The 15,637-nt window shown below is 53.3% G+C and overlaps 2 protein-coding genes across 11 annotated transcripts in view; one reads left to right on the top strand and one right to left on the bottom strand.

Moving 5' to 3' along the window:
* Positions 1–11,977, top strand: part of LOC122365931 (disks large 1 tumor suppressor protein-like) — a 96,064-nt gene extending 84,087 nt beyond the window's left edge. For 5 of the 10 annotated variants that reach the window (XM_043337587.1, XM_043337585.1, XM_043337583.1 and 2 more), the window contains 10 exons: positions 286–502; positions 1,948–2,087; positions 3,003–3,246; positions 4,121–4,138; positions 6,082–6,196; positions 7,956–8,144; positions 8,523–8,695; positions 10,052–10,164; positions 10,514–10,605; positions 10,942–11,977. In XM_043337587.1, the coding sequence (XP_043193522.1) occupies positions 286–502; positions 1,948–2,087; positions 3,003–3,246; positions 4,121–4,138; positions 6,082–6,196; positions 7,956–8,144; positions 8,523–8,695; positions 10,052–10,164; positions 10,514–10,605; positions 10,942–11,048 (1,408 nt within the window). In that variant the 3' untranslated portion in view covers positions 11,049–11,977. The remainder of the gene's footprint in view (positions 1–285; positions 503–1,947; positions 2,088–3,002; positions 3,247–4,120; positions 4,139–6,081; positions 6,197–7,955; positions 8,145–8,522; positions 8,696–10,051; positions 10,165–10,513; positions 10,606–10,941) is intronic. The other 5 variants (XM_043337588.1, XM_043337586.1, XM_043337584.1 and 2 more) reach the window with 1 other exon arrangement.
* Positions 11,978–12,266: 289 nt separating this feature from the next.
* LOC122365929 (glypican-5-like) overlaps positions 12,267–15,637 on the bottom strand; it is a 117,526-nt gene continuing 114,155 nt past the window's right edge. Inside the window, exons 7-8 of the mRNA XM_043337579.1 lie at positions 14,672–14,909; positions 12,267–14,385 (exon numbers count right to left, since the gene is read on the bottom strand). Of these exons, the coding sequence (XP_043193514.1) occupies positions 14,159–14,385; positions 14,672–14,909 (465 nt within the window). The 3' untranslated portion in view covers positions 12,267–14,158. The remainder of the gene's footprint in view (positions 14,386–14,671; positions 14,910–15,637) is intronic.

Genomic DNA, 15,637 nt, shown 5'->3' with positions numbered 1-15,637 from the left:
TACCAATTAACCCCTTCCCCACCACGCCACTCCTTTGTGTGTCCCCTAGTGACCGTCTTGCCGCGTCATGTGGCCCATTTCCCACCTCGCCCGTATCTCTCTGAGCCCTCTCCCCTCTCGCCGTGCCGTGCTCTGTGCTCCTACCTTACGCGTCTACCGTCTATCACCACACCGGTCTTACTGTGTTCCCCATCCCCGCCATGTTCTGTGACCTCTTCCCACCACACCAGTTCCCTGAACCCCTCCTTGCCTTGATCTGACTCCGCTCTGTCTCTCCGTTCTCAGGGAGCCACGTCAGGTGGTGCTCAGCAAAGCCTCCGGCCAGGGCCTGGGCTTCAACATCGTCGGAGGAGAGGAGTCCGAGGGCATCTTCGTGTCGTTTATCCTGGCCGGAGGACAGGCGGACCGCAGTGGGGAGCTGCACCGCGGCGACCAGATACTGTCGGTGAATGGCACCGACCTCAGCAAGGCCACGCACGAGCAGGCCGCCGCCGCCCTCAAGGTAGGGAACAGAGTGGATATAGGGAGCATGGACACTGGACAGTCCTTAGAATAGGTCGCAGAAGTAAGGAAATGACTGTTGAGTGTTGATATTGCTGGAAGATCGAAAAGGGGTGAACATTTATGTACGGGTGCCACTGAAAGCGGTGAAAAGGGACGGAAGCCCGCCATTAAATGTGGGAGATCAGGAGACTCAAGGAGAGGGATGGAGAGAAAGGGTTAAATTTTCCAGCTGAAAAACTGACATGAGTCATTTATGTGGCGATTTAGCAATTTCAATTCTGATTTGTTGCAGACATTGATGTATGCTTCTTTTCGGGTGTTTCGGCTGGATAAAGTGTGGTTCTAGATAAATTGGATGATTTGAACAGCACATCCATTGGAATTTCAACGAAATAGATTGTGGGTTGTTTGTGATAGATTTCACAAACGTTATTAATAGTTTCGCTGTCTGAGTTCTGCGAAGACTGATGGCCATTGCATTCATAAAATGTCATTCATTGACTGCAAATATCCACTTCTGCGCACCGACTCTTCTGTCGAAACGTGCGCCTCTAACTGTCTAGCTAAAACGGTCCCGTGACTCACACCGCCCCAGCCACGTTCTCGACACATCGAAATGAACATTCCTGAGCTCGTCTGACTCGGAAACGTGGGCGAGCGAGGATGTTTCGATACGCACGAGACCTATTCACCCACCCACCCGAGTCTAGGACCTCGACGGCCATCAGTGTGGTGTTATTATAGCCTCTAGCTGCGCAGAGCTCGGCTTCATCGGTAACTTTTGTAGCAGCGAGGTGTGAAACTGCGATGTGTCGGACCGGATCTGGCCGGAAATGTGTCTCGGGGGTGGAATGGCGCTTCAACAGTTTCAGATAGCAATGAACGTGAGGCCGGTGTGGCAAGGATGATATTGATGGGAGTTGTGATTGCAATGCGTTGTGAGGGTGGAAGTTTTACTGTGCCTTGCCTCGAGTTGGGTTGGTCCGGGAAGTTAGGTACGCAATTTTGACAACTGTGTACAATGTTTGGGCGTGCGAATTCACCGTAATTTGGTTGAAACGGTGAGCCGTAACTTGTATCATGTTTTTTCATGTTTCAGAAACTTAAATATTACCTTCTTTCATTTTTTCTTGACTTTTGACTCGTTGTTTGCATTTAGGGTTCAACTTAGGTAAAGTTAAGCACCTAACTTTGTAGCTCCCAATCTAATCGTTATATTGGAGCTCTCTTCCCTGACGACTTTCTGGTTCTAAATGTTTCATGGTGCGCTTCTCAGAGTCCTTCCACTAATGACGACGAATTAATGCCTCCATCCCTGTTGCACAGAAAGCCAGCCAGTCTGTGTATACCTATGTTGTTACTGACGCTCCCATTTCGTTACCCAAGAGTCTGGCAGACTGTGTCTAACGACAATGTTACTGACGCTCCCCTCCCGTCCCTCAGGGTGCCGGCCAGACCGTCTCTATGGTGGTTCAGTACAGGCCAGAGGAGTACAACAGGTTCGAGGCCAAGATCCACGAGCTGAGACAGCAGATGATGCCCGGCACTCTGCGTACCACGCAGAAACGGTCACTCTACGTCAGGTGAGTGCCGAGTGCGGCGGCACTCTCAGAACACTCTGGGCTCCTGTATTTAGTTAAGTGTCGATGAGGCTACGTTACAACGGTCAACAAACATACTTCGTCAGCCATTTCAGGTGCTGGTACTGACCGATGTGTTCGTTTTGTCGTTGCCTGTCCCATCGCCGTTAATGTTCTGGATCGGAATTCGGAACGCGATATTGCCCCGCCATTCTTCGGTTATGACCTATTGCGTCTGTGGCTAGGAAAGGCATGTGTGGTTAGGACCGTTACGTCACATGTGGTTAGGGCTGTGGTGTCACCTATGTAACGTGATGCGTCCTTAGCACCACCCCCGCTGGCTAGCTGCGTTTGACGGGCTACCTTGCGGTGTTTCTCATTATGTAACTGTGGGCGGCCTGGCTGTGTCTGTGCTAACGAACACAGTCGGTACGGTACGAGACCAGGGGTGGTCCGTGGCCCTGATGGTTCAGTGGGCGACCAGGTTCAGTGGGTTACCGCTGAAGGTCGGAGTCGTGTAGGTGGGACGGTAATGGATTGGTGTTGACCTTTGGCGCCGCCGGTCTGGGCTAGATTGGCCGGGGAAACACCCACTTTGGAACGGGGAAGGGGGAAACGCGGTGGGGATGCTAGTTGACCTGACGTGCTGTGTATAAAGATATCATTACAACATCGGAGAACCCGGGCTAGCCTGTAGCTCTGAAGCCGCATCAGTGCAACAGGCTGATTATGTATAGCATTTCAGTGGTCGCTCTCTTATGTAAGCAGGGTATACGTGTGTTTTTGGACATAATAACTCCGCTAAAATGACAACTGACGGCTGCCCCGAACCGCCGCTTCTGTCATGTGATCTCTGGCTGCTCCCAGCCCGGGTTGCTGTAGCTTCCACGTGACCTGACTGCTCCCTCCCCCGCCCAGGGCTCTATTCGACTACGACCCGCGCATGGACGACGGCCTGCCGTCGCGCGGTCTGCCGTTCTCCTTCGGCGATATCCTGCACGTGACGAACGCTAGCGACGACCAGTGGTGGCAGGCGAAGCGGCTGACCCCGCAGGGTCAGGAGCTGGCCATGGGCATCATCCCCTCCCGTCACCGCTGGGAGAAGAAGATGAGGGCGCGCGGAAAGACAGTCGTCTTCCACGGAAAGACCTCCTCCGATATGGTGAGTTTACCATCGTCAGTTGAGACCTAGGGGCGTTGAGTTGTACCTTAACACCTCTGGAGGAAGAGCGTTACAGGAGTATATTCGACGCTCTGAATATCGAGTGGTGTTTTCCACTTTCGAGACAGCCCCACTGTCTGGTATCCTTGTGTAGTATTGCGTACAATGTGGCTCTGGTGGTGATGGGGTTTCCCAGCTGTGGGGTTTCCTACCAGTTTGTAGTGTAGCTAATGCGTAATTCATAATGTTTGATGATGCGGGGTTGATCACATCACTGTGGAGAATTCCCCGATGTTGTCTCAAAATTTATTAACACAGACATATAATTAACGCGGTCCCCAGCATGTCAGTACGATTCTTGTACCTGTCATCATCTATCTATTTGTTATATTACCTCACTTCTGCCTCTTATTGTCTGGCAGTGTACGTACCCTTAGATGTATGTCTTTCACTCCGCCAGGCTGATCTTGCTTCACCTTAGCCATTGTATGATTCTCCCCTTTCTACCTGTCTGCACTGTTGATACATGCTGTTATTTATTATTATGCTCACATTGGCTGTATGTGACACTTAGATGGAGGTGAAAACACGGGCATTTTGACACACCATTGTATAACTCAGACGATTAAGTCCTTATTTTGTCTGAAAATGTTCTGGTAATTGATGTAGTTGGACAATACAAATCGTTGCCTGGCCTACACAAGCACATCTCAAGTAGACTATAGATATATTCTTCATGCTGCTCAGTCATATCATTGCTCTGAGCTGTCGGTGCTCTTTATGACCGACTGTATGCAGTGTTTACACCTCTGTCCCTGCCCGTCGGCCCTCCCTCACACGGCACTCGGTGCACCCGCTCTCTCTTCTGCTCCAGGGCACCGATGACGAGGAGGTGACTCTCTCTGCTCTGTCTGTCTCTCTCACTCTTTCTCCCCGGCTGGCTCTTACTGCAGATAGCTGCCTGCCTGCATTCCGCTCTTTCGCTCAGGCTGTTTAGTTGTATCTGTCCCCCCTGTCGGCTGCATTCCAAGCTCTCGTCTTGTCTGCCTTTTCTTGTCTTGTCTCCTCTGGATCAGTGATCTCGTCTCGCTTTTTCGCTTAGTTGGCCTGTGGCGTCGCTTAACTCTTGCCCTAATGCGTGAGTTTATCCCGGAACATGTAAGTTTTGTTCTGTCCATGGTACCGTTTTGCTTGCGGTCCCTGCTGCTTACGTTGGGAAGTTTTTGTGTAGTGAATGGCTTCACTTTTTGTTTGTTATTGTCGTTCATATGTCGTTTTGCTATCGTATGTATTTGTTTGTTTTGTTTGCTTTGTAGCAATGCGATTTGTTGTACTTGAAGTCAAATTAGTCTTTTCTTACCGCATCCCTCTAGCCAGGCCTCTGCACAATTTTACAGGTCAACGACTCTAAGGCCATTGTTTATTTTTGTCAAACTGCCAGTCGCTCTGCTGTCAGAAATGACCCACCAGTTTAGCTCGTGGGGCTGTGGTGGGTGTGGCTTTCTGCGCCGTGCGCGGTGCACTAAATACCCGACATACCCGGCACTTGGCAGTGCATCTAATTGGATGGCCGGAGAATCCGCGGGGCGGGCCTGTCTCATACTAGGTCAGGCACTTCATTATGCCCCCCCCCCGCCCCGCCCCGCGGCACCGCCTTGGTGCGAGAGTCTGAGACTGTCCTAAGCTCTGTGGCGTCTGCCGGCTGTTGGCAGGATATTGAGGACCCCATAGCCCGATCATAAGGCTGCCAGATTACTTGCTTGTAGGCCTTGTCTCTACATAGTGCAGGTCGCTATCCATAGAAAATTGGCCAGTTAATTCTATTATGGGCCCACGTTGGACCCACCTGACTTGAGTCGTCACCCTAGGGTTTCGTCAACCTTTCTGACTGTTATACCCCCGGCTTCAAAGCACGGCCGTTTGAGTCTAGGAAAGAATTTAGTCTCATTCTGCGACACTGCTATTTATTTTATGACGCAGGAGATCTGAGAAATTGAAAGGTAGTGGCGTAATTCATGGCAGCCTGAGGCAGTGTGCAGCTCGGTATGTCTGGGTGTCGGCTGGTGGCCACTCTGTCTGCCCCAGCCCCTGGCAGTCAGACGCGCGATAAGATAGGTAGTGAGCGGCCCCCGCCTCCCACCGGGCGTGATACGACCTGCCGTGGGTGCAGCCATGGCAGACGCTGATTAGATAGTATTAAATGGGCAGGGACTGGGGACACCAAACTTCCCCTGGCGACTCTGACGGCTGTAAGGATGAGATGCGAAATGATTTCGATTTGCTAACCGGTTCGGATGAGATTGACCCCTTCTGTGAAGTGTCAAACAGTGAGACGTATCTTGAGTTGCCATTCACTCAGGCCAAGGCTTGAGAATAGTTATTCGCTTCCTCGCTTGTTGGGTGCTGCTTGGGTCTTGGCTAGGGAAGTCCATGGACTCGCGTGGTGCTGTCCTTGTGCTGTCTGGGATGGGAAGAAGGGAGGAGAGGGGATTTACTTTTAACCGCTGGTTGACGAGGCTTGGCGAACCTAGTAAAAAGTTGCTTTAGGTGAGCTGGGAGTCGACAGATCTTTGTGATGCCTACCAGAATATACTGGGGCTTCTACTGCGCTTTAATTGCAATACTTTGGTGAATGGGAGGGCAACCACTTAAGCACATGAGATGCTATTATTTCATCATACAGCTAACAATGCTTTCTTCGTGACGATGAAGCCTGCATATTGTGACACTACTGGCTTTTTTTACTTTAATTGGAGGAGGGGAGGGCGTAACTCAGGTGGCTTTTAGATAGAAGTGAACGAACAGTACTAACACACGAACATTTTCTGTCCGCAGTCGACTCTGGACCGGAAAAAGAAGAACTTCTCCTTCTCCAGAAAGTTCCCGTTCATGAAGTCGAAGGAGGACGTCAAGTCGGACGATGGCTCGGAGGAAAACGACCGCGAAATCCGTGAGTTTGGGAAGCAAGAAAGGGAGATACGTGAGTGGATAGCGAGGCCGGGAGATTCACGAACGACCATAAGATTTGTTGGTTAGGAGCTCACTTTAGGCGACTTTTCCCGTTTATTTTCAGACAGAGGCGATGGAGTGCTTGAGTGCTTGGCAACGTGATGTGTTTGTGTTCATGCTATAGGGCTGAACGCTGGGCTAGGTTATTACAGAGAAGCTTTTCGCTGTGGCGGATAGTAATTGCGCGTTATACCGGTCCTAAATTATTATTGCGCTTCTTGGCAGATTGTTCAAGGTTTATAGCAGAAATGCATTAATTACGGGGCTGTGAAAATATTTAACTATGGAGGAAGCGATTGGGTATCGATTTAATTCGCCCGTCCTCAAACGAGTTGTGATTTGATTGCTCCTCTGACCTTTGGTCTGGCATCGCTCGTCACTGCTGTTGTGTTGACCTTTCTGTCCTGCGCCGACCTGACCTGCCTGCAGCTGTCCAGCCTGTGCTTTGCGCCTGTCCTGATCCTCCTTCCGATCTAAGGAACCGGCCTGCAGCTCTTGGCGCCTAAGAGCGCGGCAGCACTCTCCAAAATCCTGAACCGGTAAGGGCCTCTGTTTCTTACACCGTTCAACATTCCGTGCTTACCAAAGGCCTTGATTTGGATGGTGCACTACCGTACGTTGCTACCAACATTAGCCAGCTCGGCCAGTGTTCTTGTGACCTTTACCTTGAATCGCGCCGCAACCAAGGCATTGATTTATCGAAAACTCGTGCTGTAAAACGGGCGATAAGCGCGGACCTCAGCCGGCCGTGCTCTTTTGTTGGCGTCAGACTGGTAGAAGCACTCTCCAATCCATGCCGTGATTGTGTTTTATGGATCGGTGGGTCAGCAAACGGATTGCCTGCTGCTATGTTATGTAATATTACTGATGTTATGGAAACAGATCTATTTTCAGATAAATAATCAGATGAAATTATTCTGATGCATAAGAGGTCTTGTTTATTCCTATTTAGAGCCTATCTGATTCAGTTTCTGTGTAAAAAGTGGTCTGATTGGAATGTATATTGTATATCTTTCCCTGGATCAGGGCAAAACGCGCTGACACATGTCTGCACTCATCGATTCCATGTATAGAAATAGCGCCCTGGCGAGGGTTTTGTTATGTAACCGCCCACTGTTTCCCGCTGAGTGGTGCGATGGTACCGTTCCGTTTATAAGCCGTCCGGCCGGCGCGGCCGCCGCAGCTCAATACCCGGCCATCGAATATGCTGCTGTCACGCCGACTGCCGCCGCTTTCTAGTGCCGTGTCCTCAAATAGCCGCCGCCGGCCGCTATTTCGAGCAGGCTCCTCTCTGGGTCGATAGCAGATAGCGCCTCCTCGTGTAGGGGCGCACAGGGTGTCTGTTGGGCAGACGGGGTTCTGAGTGGGACACGCTAACGGGAGGTGTTTGGTGGGGCCCTAGGGGCTGGCTTGTTTACTGTTTAGGCCTAAGGTGGACTTATATTGCCGTCCGCTAAAATTGCACTAAACACTGCTACAGGCCGCATTTCTCAGTCAGGCTCAATTATTTCTTATCTCGCAATAATATCAAGCTCTGTAGGACTGTCAAATTACAACTCCTGCAATGTCAAGTCCCTGTCCCGACCCGCCGTCTGTCAGTCTGCCGTCAGAGCTCGCTCTGCCCCGAGTTCCAGCTGTCAGCCTCTACAGGGCCGTGTCATGGGCCGCTGTCACAACGCCCGCCTCCCCTTCTCCATCAGACTCCGTGACCAACACGTCCGAGGGCGACGACCGCAGTCTGCCTGAGGAGCCGGTGCTCTCCTACGAGCCCGTACAGCACGTCGAGGTCAGCTACTGCCGGCCGGTCATCATCCTGGGGCCGCTCAAGGACCGCATCAACGACGACCTCATCTCGCAGTACCCGGACGACTTTGGCAGCTGCGTGCCGCGTGAGTGGGGGTTGGGATGACGTCAGAGGGATGGGATGGTGTCTGTGAGGATCTCTGCAAGGACGGGCGGTGCGGGGAGTGGGGATGTTGTAAGGGGCTGGGGCTGTAGTCCCTCAGATGTGCCAGTGCTGCAGCTGCTGATATGTGTTTGATGAGGTGTCGTTCTCAGCTGTGCTTGTGCAATTGCATGGGTCGGGCTGTCATGATTGTAGCGTCGATCCTACCTCGGTTATTTGTTGTCGCTTGACCGGCATTTCCCGCATTAAATTATAATTTTCTATGTTGAACAACGATCATATGTGATAGCCACTTTACTACGAAAAAGACTATATTCTCCTGTCGGCTGGCACTAACGGTCGGTACCTGGCTGTTTTTCAGACACCACCCGGCCGTGCCGAGAGGACGAGGTGGACAGTCGCGACTACCACTTTGTGGCGTCTCGGGAGCAGATGGAGCGCGATATTCAGAACCACCTGTTCATCGAGGCCGGACAGTACAACGACAACCTGTACGGAACGAGCGTGGCCAGCGTGCGGGAGGTGGCAGAGGAGGTGAGGACAGGGAGAGAGAGAGAGAGAGAGAGAGAGAGAGAGAGAGAGAGAGAGAGAGAGAGAGAGAGAGAGAGAGAGAGAGAGAGAGAGGGAGAGAGAGAGAGAGAGAGAGAGAGAGAGAGAGAGAGAGAGAGAGAGAGAGAGAGAGAGAGAGAGAGAGAGAGAGAGAGAGAGAGAGAGAGAGAGAGAGAGAGAGAGAGAGAGATAGAGATAGAGATAGAGATAGAGATAGAGATAGAGATAGAGATAGAGATAGAGATAGAGATAGAGATAGAGATAGAGATAGAGATAGAGATAGAGATAGAGATAGAGATAGAGATAGAGATAGAGATAGAGATAGAGATAGAGATAGAGATAGAGATAGAGATAGAGATAGAGATAGAGATAGAGATAGAGATAGAGATAGAGATAGAGATAGAGATAGAGATAGAGATAGAGATAGAGATAGAGATAGAGATAGAGATAGAGATAGAGATAGAGATAGAGATAGAGATAGAGATAGAGATAGAGATAGAGATAGAGATAGAGATAGAGATAGAGATAGAGATAGAGATAGAGATAGAGATAGAGATAGAGATAGAGATAGAGATAGAGATAGAGATAGAGATAGAGATAGAGATAGAGATAGGGAGAGGGAGAGGGAAGAGTGAGAGCGGAGAGGAAAGTATGAAGGAGGGGATGGATGCGGAAGAGAGGGGAAACCGAGGAGCCCATCACGCCCGAGAAGACTGTGAGGTTAGCCTGAGGAAGACAGACACGAGAGTCACCCGTGGTTCAGGGAGAAGGAGCAGACAGTATGCGGTAGGCGGGAAGGATGTGAGATGGGAGTCCGAAATTAGTCTGCTTTCGCTTTATGAGGAGAAAGTCTGCCAGGATGCAAATAGTTTGGCAGAGGAGTTGTGTGGCAGCTGGGTACTTCCAGTGAGATGCAACACTCCAGGGTTAGTGTTTGGATAACACTGTTATGTGCCATGGCAACTGTACATAAAACAGCACAAAGTTGTTTGTGCTCACGTTGCGTTACACAGTGCCTGCCTCGTGACACGCGTTACTGCTTGGCCAAGCTATTTAGGTCCATGACTCCATGTTGTTGCTTCACAACGAATAGTTGTGGTCAAACTCAGCCAAGGGAAAAATATGGGTGGAAGCCTGACAAGAATTCTGCTTGTAACTTGCTCTCAAGTAATTTTCCTCTCGGGGTTTCTGGCTAAATCATAGCCTTGTGGCAAAGCATCTCCAACTAGCCAGCTTCCTTCTGCGCCCTCTTGACAGACTAGACCTTAGATCCTAGACCTTAGGTCTCCATACCGACACCCCAGTACCCCCCGCTGACCTCCGGTCCCGGTCTGTTCGCAGCAAAAGAAGCACTGCATTCTGGACGTGAGCGGTAACGCCATCAAACGGCTACACGTGGCGCAGCTGTACCCGATCGCCATCTTCATCCGACCGCGCTCCGTCGACTCCATCCTGTGAGTTTTGCGTGGACTTTTGTTCTGTGAGTTTTAAACGTTCTATCATGCATTGTTGTGTGTATTATTTCCTGTGAGTTAGTGTACTATCCTTAAAGTCCCACTTTAGATGCCAGGGGTGAGCGGAATGGTAGGAAACAGATGATGAATTTGTCACAGTGTGGGTGGATGAGAATGTTTAAAATAGCTTTGATGGAAGAAGAGGTAAAGCCCAGTGTGGACTGGGCGATTGTGTTAGCGGAGGAGGTGCTGATAGAGCGGTGTAACGTTCAGTACAGCTGTGACTGGTGGTGACTGTGGCTGTCGCACCCGCTGTGACTGACTGTGACTGTGACTGTGACTTCGGCAGGGAATGGAACAAGCGTCTGACCGAGGAGCAGGCCAAGAAGATGTACGACAAATGCCAAAAGCTGGAGGCCGAGTTCAGCGAGTACTTTACCAGTGAGTCGCCGGGTCTTGCGCTTGATAGCTGCCTGGGGCCTGTGATTTATAAACCTCTATACTCTTCTTTTTTAACTGACAAGCAGTTATTGTCGTAAAGTCTGCAGCTCCCATCTGTTGTTGGGTATGATCAACAACTTAACTTCACTTCAATAGCACTCAAACACGTACCGGTATTTTTGTTTGTGACGTGACCAACGGGATGGCTGGGTTTATATATTCAGGTGGCACCTCGTCCACTGGCGTGGTTCTGTCGCAAATATGTATCTCATTCGTGCAACATCAGTGCCCATGCGGAAGGCGATGTTACTCACGGAATTCACTCGCCTTCGGCAGGTATCATCAGCGGCGACACGCCGGAGGATATTTACGAGAAGATCAAGGACACGATCCGCGAGCAGGGCACCAACCGCATCTGGATACCCTCCAAAGAGAAGCTGTGAGCGCGCCACGGCGGCGCTCCAGACAACTAGACAGATCGCCGTGCTCAGAGCTTTACCGACCGGCCGCCGCCGAATCTCAGCCGGTCTGCGCGCCACGTCTGTAGGTGGCGCTGGCGGCGGGCTGGTCGGCTCCTAGGTGGCGCTGGCGGCGCTCTGCTCGCCGCCCGCCGCCACCCGTTGTTGATTGTTGCTGCGCCGTTCGGTGGGACGCGCGGCGGAGCACCTCAGCTCTCTGGCGGTCCCGCTCGGCGCGCCGCGGCCCAGTAGGACGCTCCGCCGGCGACCTCGGCCGCTGTAGTGAGCCAGCGTGACCTCTTCCTCGTCCCTGTACCGGCGCCCCGTCAGACAGCGGGTTACCAGCCGACGGACCCGCCCCGTCAGACAGCGGGTCAGTCACCGGCCCGCGGCGCCCCGGCCGACCGGTCGAGCCCGGCGCCCGCCTGCCGGGCCGCGCGAGAGAAGATGTGATAATTCTCATTTCCCCGATTTTAGTGTTTAACTCGCTGTGCCCCCTGTGTTGTCGCCGCGCCGGCGTGCGGTCGGCCGACCGACTCGCGTGTCGTGCTCGTCATAGTGCTGGTAGCTTCTCATTCATTTTAGTAATTTATATTCCCAGACGGTCGAGCGTTCATCGATGTTGGCGTCGTCCCGGTTAGATATGGCCGGTTGGCCAGTGTGTCCGGGTAGAACGAGTATTGTGCGCCGCGCACGCGCGAGAAAGAGTAAGCGTGTAGGAGAGAGTGGGTGAGTAAGTTGGTGAGAGAGTGAGTGAATGTATGAGTGAGTGAGAGGAAGAGAGAGTGAGAGGAAGAGGGAGGAGAGAGCAGCGCCGCGAGCGCACGAGCGAAGTTTGTGAGACATTGACCATGTGTCAAATTATATTGTACCTATATAGAGGTCGTGTGTAAATAGAAGTATTACCAATAGTGTGTGCCACGGAGTGTTTCTTCCTAAACCGACGGAATGCGATGTGTGGAGGGAAAAGTGGAGAACTGAATGAAGATTTGAATTTGATTAAAGCCCGTCCCGTAGCTCAGAGCTCAGTTGGTAGAGCGTTTGAACTCTGGGAAGGCAGCAAGTTCTGCGTAGCGCGAGTTACGGCTTTGTCAGAGGGGCAGCAGGGTGAACTCAACTTCGGCGCTCCTCTCGCCGAAGTTGAGCTCCTAGTGCGCTCTGGAGTTCTCGGCCAGTCTCCAGTTCCATTTGCCACCACAACCATTGAGAGGCGGAAGTAACAATGTATTTATCACATTCTTTCCATACACCGATCAACACTGCGCGTTTCTGAACCCATCCGCCCTGGATCCTCGCTGGATACTGGATCCCTAAACCGCACCGGATCCGGGTCCTCCACTCCGTGTTGGATACTGTATTCTAATCAGCCTTCGAATCCCCACCTGCTGTAACAGCCTGGATACTGGATCCTCGAGGTCCCATCCCGCTCCGGATCCCCGGATCCTGGATCCTCCGGGACACGGGCCGGAGGACAGGGAGTTAAATAGCCACAGACTCTCTCTCACTCACGCGGTCAGACGATATAAACAGCACATGCCCGGCGATAGATAGTCCATCACTCACACGGGGCGGCTAGAACCAGCGGCACAGACGGATATGTGACCGAACGGCGCACAGATGACGTCACAGCCCGGTGACGTCACGTGAGGCCGGCGCGGCGATATGACTGGTCAGGGACACGGGTGTCGGCGTCTGGCGCGGCGGGGCGGAGCAGGAAAGGTTCGGGTTAGTGGAATAGGACGGCGGCGGCGTAGAAATCATCCCAGCGAAGTAGATATGGTGTCGGGAGCCTGTGTGTGATGGCGTGGGTTGGAGTGGTGCGGATATCCCTCCCAGGACCCTGTGAAGCTCCCGGGGAGCGGTGACGGTCAGGACATCTCCATTGGAAGGGTGCTGGGCCGTCCAGTAGCACCATCCACCCTGGAGGCCCGCCTGTGTGCCGTGGAGGGTTCGCAGGGGCGTGGCTGTTGCAGAGTACCCCCAGTGCACGGGGGCCGACGTACACAAGCAGCTAAGGCAATCGCGGCGAGCAGCATACGTCACCAGCTCAACAATGTCGTCACTAGGCACGACCACGCGTCATTTGGCGCGCCGATACGTCCAATTATGATATTTGGCTCACTAACACACGCGTCATGATTGTATCTAAAACGGTCGCGCGCGCGCGGCGGTCGGCCGCCGGTCAAGTGAACGCAGCACGGACATTTCGACAAACGTTATACAATGAGTGAGAATGCACATCTAAAACGGTCAACAAGTACGAACATAATCGCGACGGCCGTCGGCAGGCCGCTCACAAACTCCCGGTCAAACTCGAATTTCTGGAGAAGCAGTAACATAGCGCACCTAACATAACATCGACTTGTCAAGCTAGTAAACGAAAGATACACTTCAGCGTCGTTCCGAAAGCGTACCAGCGGAGTCAACACTGTCTGCTGGCAGCGGTGCCCCCACGAGGGGAGCTACTGAAAGCGGCGCCCCCGCGAGAGGGCGCCACAGGCGGCGGCGCCCCTCGACAGGGCGCGCCGTCGGGTTAGTCGTACGAGACTTTATTGCTTGAAAGTATGATACCCCACTAAGCTAGAAGTCTAACTCCCTGAAAGCACCATCGGGGCGGTCAACAGCCACGCGGGTTATGAAGATGAGGACCGCTGGCGGGCGCCGCAGTGGCGCCACCTCCGCTCTCACTCGCTCGGGAAGACGCAGATGGGCTCTCGGCCCGCCTCCAGTCCACGTGTCCAGCCCTGCCGTCCTGTCGCGGCGGCGGCCGCTCCTCCCACTGCACAGCGCCGCTCCTGAATGTGCCGGACGCCGGCGGCCGTCCGGCCGGTCCGCTCCCGTCCGTCTGGCCCTCTCTCTGCTCCCCTCCCTCCCTCTGCCCTGTGTGGAGGGCGGCGCGGTCCAGCACTGACCGACCGGTAGCTCGCGCCGCGCCCGGCCCGTTTGGCACTCTGACGCCGGCCGTACCGGCGTGTGCACACGCTCTCTCGCTCTTTCCACAGACACGGTATCACAGGCGGGCGTGCGGGGCGGCGCTGCGACCGCCGTCACCCGCAAGAAAGCTCTCTCTCTCAGCCGGCTCGGCGCTCCACGCCCTATAGTCGCGTGGCCAGCAGGGCAGCGACCAGCAGCGACCAGCCGGCGGTGACAGCTGCCGCGCTGCCGCCCGCAGGCCGCGCCGTGGTGGGCGCCGGAGCCGCCTTGGTGGTCGGCTTGGTGGTGGCCGGCGGGGGCTCGGCCTTGACCTCTGGCTCGACGACGTCGGTCTCGCTGGGGATGTCGATGTCGGCTCCATCTTCCTCGGGGTAGACGGTGGTGGGAACTGGGGGACGGGCGAGAGGAGGAGGTCAGCCTGAGGTTGGCACTGATGCGGCCAGCGAGCACACGAATAAAAGAGCAGCGATCGAAAAGTTGAAACTGAACACCACAACGATCAATTACGCACATGGTTGAATATCTTTGAACCAATAGAAGTGACATGACAAAACGAGAGCAATTAATGGGCATTGAATTTACACGGGATAACATGCCAGTGCCGATACGTATTAACTGGCGGTCCAACCGCCTGAAGTTACGCCGCCAATCCCTCGACCGTCGTTCATACTCACTGGTGACTCCGTGGTCGTAGTCTGTCCAATCGCCGTAGTCGTACCAGTCGTCGTAGTCGCCGCTGCCGCTGCCCAGGTCGTCATAGTCGTAGTAGCTGTGGTGGTAGCCGTCCTCGTCGTCCGTGAAGCCGTAGATGCCGTCTCCAGAGCCGTAGCCGCTGCCCATGTCGCCGTAGATGGGGTCACCCCAGCCGTAGGAGTCCACGGGAGGCATGGTGGCCAGCTTGTCGTTGGAGCCCTGCGGTGGAGAGTGGGGTGTTAGTCAGAGTGGGGAGAGTGGGGGAGGAGGGAAGAGTGAGAGGGAAGTGAGCTATTAGTAGGCGCCGGTGTGGGTCGGAATCGGATACCTACAGTACCTACACACAGAACGGAGGCTTGAGCTGTAACCTCCATTAATTTCGGTATCTGAATCACAGCCGTGCTCAAATGTGAGATCGGGATTAAAACCTAGTAGTGTGTTCAGGTAGTCGCATTGGAATCCAGAAATGCAGAGCATCAATGCAAACGAACAGCTTGGCACCTCGTTCCGTCCCACGATGGCACGGCTGTTGCGGTTAAGGATCGGCCCGGGCTTTCAGTGAGCTGCCACTGAGTACAGGCTGGAACGAGCTAAAACACCAGTCCGGGTATGCATACAAAACAGAGGTAATGACGGTGTTTATGAACACGGCCATTAGGTCGAGGGAGGACAGGCCATTAACCATCACAAAAGCACGCTCCCTCATCTACGTATATATTTGCGGAAAATGAAGGGTATTTGGCTGCACGGTGGCCTCGGCGAGACGTCAGATAACATGCAGGCTACATACAAATGAAGGGACAAAACTAGCACCATCGAGCTACAACTCAGTGACAACATGGCCTCCGCCGCGGAGGCCGAGGTAGTGGAATTTTAATTCCCCCCAAAGGAACGTTCAATGCACTTGTTTAACAACCTTTAAAATAGAGCGCGGTCTCCCGGCATGA

Source organism: Amphibalanus amphitrite, unplaced genomic scaffold (assembly GCF_019059575.1).
Source record: "Amphibalanus amphitrite isolate SeventyFive unplaced genomic scaffold, NRLGWU_Aamphi_draft 000773F_arrow, whole genome shotgun sequence".
Classification (NCBI taxonomy): domain Eukaryota; kingdom Metazoa; phylum Arthropoda; class Thecostraca; order Balanomorpha; family Balanidae; genus Amphibalanus; species Amphibalanus amphitrite.
Note: the sequence above shows the minus strand (reverse complement) of the source record. Positions and strands in the feature narration are given on the sequence as shown.